General features: G+C 47.6%; 1 protein-coding gene across 1 annotated transcript; it reads left to right on the forward strand.

Annotated features, from left to right (window-relative positions):
* Positions 1-27: 27 nt before the first annotated feature.
* Positions 28-2,026, forward strand: LOC104157130 (early growth response protein 1-B-like; the record flags this gene model as incomplete). Its single annotated transcript, XM_009706783.1, is given in 3 exon segments — positions 28-202; positions 205-831; positions 834-2,026. Coding segments are annotated over 3 exon segments (1,281 nt in total), but the record flags the coding sequence as incomplete, so codon positions are not given.
* Between the last annotated feature and the right edge of the window lie 37 nt (positions 2,027-2,063).

A 2,063-nucleotide genomic window follows, 5' to 3' on the forward strand; every position in this document is an offset into this window, starting at 1 on the left:
CTGGAAGTAATCGCTGTTCCTCTCTTTTCAGACACTTTTCCCGAGATCTCCCTGAACAACGAGAAAACCCTGCCAGAAACCAGCTATCCCAACCAAACAACGCGTCTGCCACCAATAACCTACACAGGGCGCTTCTCCCTGGAGCCGGCCCCCAACAGTAGCAACACCTTATGGCCAGAGCCCCTCTTCAGCCACACCCGAGGGAGATGGCTAATACACCTCCCACCTCTACGCCTTCTTCATCGTCACCATCCTCCTCCTCGCAGAGCCCCCCTTTGAGCTGTTCTGTCCAAGCCAGTGAGACCAGTCCAATTTATTCGGCTGCACCAACCTTTCCCAATTCCAGCTCTGACATTTTCCCTGAACCGCAGACCCAGTCCTTTCCTAACCCCTCTGGAGCCCCCATCCAGTATCCACCTCCAGCTTATCCGACTGCTAAAACCAACTTTCAGGTGCCAATGATCCCGGATTACCTGTTCCCTCAGCAACAGGGTGAGCTCAGTCTTGTTCCGGCTGATCAGAAGCCCTTCCCAGCCCTTGAGACCAGAGCACAGCAGCCCTCCCTCACCCCACTGTCCACTATTAAGGCATTTGCTACTCAGACTGGCTCCCAAGAGTTGAAGACCCTCAACACTAACTATCAGTCCCAGCTGATCAAGCCCAGCAGGATGAGGAAATACCCAAACCGTCCCAGCAAGACCCCTCCTCACGAGCGACCCTATGCCTGCCCAGTGGAGTCCTGTGACCGGAGGTTTTCACGGTCTGACGAGCTGACGCGGCACATCCGCATCCATACAGGACAGAAACCTTTTCAGTGCCGCATTTGTATGCGAAAAGCGACCATTTGACTACGCACATCCGCACACACACAGGAGAGAAGCCATTTGCCTGTGACATTTGTGGCAGAAAGTTTGCCAGAAGTGATGAGAGGAAGAGACACACTAAAATCCACCTTAGGCAGAAGGACAAGAAAGTGGAAAAGGCAGCTCCGGTCTCAACTGCTTCCCCAGTTCCTGCCTACTCATCCTCTGTGACTACATCCTACCCTTCCTCCATCGCCACCACTTACCCCTCACCAATGCGCACAGTGTATTCCTCCCCTGCTCCCTCTTCCTATCCCTCCCCTGCACACACCACATTCCCATCTCCTTCTATAGCAACCACTTACCCATCTGGTACGGCCACTTTTCAGACCCAAGTGGCTACCTCCTTCTCATCTCCAGGGGTCACCAACAATTTCAGCTCACAGGTGACCTCAGCACTTTCAGATGTGACGTCAGCCTTTTCTCCAAGGACAATTGAGATTTGCTGAGATTACCTTCCGGAACAGGAGAATTCACCTTTTCCATTGGTATTATCAGACATGGAGTCTCCAATTACTCCCCCAACACCATATGTTGCAAGGCTATTTAACTTTTCTTTAAACTTCAGCTGTGTGAAACAACTGCCATTTAAGTTTTCCACCTCTGTTGAATGACTTAATTTGCATGGACTGTGGATATAAGTTCAGTATAATTTTCCCCGTAAATAATAGTCTTTTATTAGGAAGAAAGGACTTTTGATTAAGTATGTAGCTGATGTAAATTGTACATGTGCCATGGTTTTGCTTTCCTTTAGGTACTATTGATGTGAAAAATCTTTGCCTATCCATATTGTATTATTTGGAGTTTGCAGGGCCATATTTTGTAAATGTTAATTCTATTTCAGTGATAATGCTGTAATGAGTTTCAAACATCATTGGGAACAGCACTTACTGTATTTGAGCATGTTAGAGTGATGCTATGTAAATATCAACTGATGAGACACTCACATGTGGCAGAAGTTTTGTTTTTAAAGTTACAAGTCTTGGTGCCTTTTTGTGAAGCCTTGCTGACGTCATGCATTTCTGTGAATGGATGCTTTGCATCTTGCCTTAAAGTGAAAGGGATGTTACTCAAAGAATGTAAGGGAGAGCAGGGAATGGGTGGGGAGGGGAGCACGAGAAAGCCCTGGGGGATGGAATGTAAGCAAAAAAACCCCCCACACCTCTCAAAGTCTATTTTTGTTACAAAAATGTAAATTTA

This window comes from Cariama cristata, unplaced genomic scaffold (assembly GCF_000690535.1).
Source record: "Cariama cristata isolate BGI_N322 unplaced genomic scaffold, ASM69053v1 scaffold38578, whole genome shotgun sequence".
In the NCBI taxonomy this organism is placed as follows: Eukaryota; Metazoa; Chordata; class Aves; order Cariamiformes; family Cariamidae; genus Cariama; species Cariama cristata.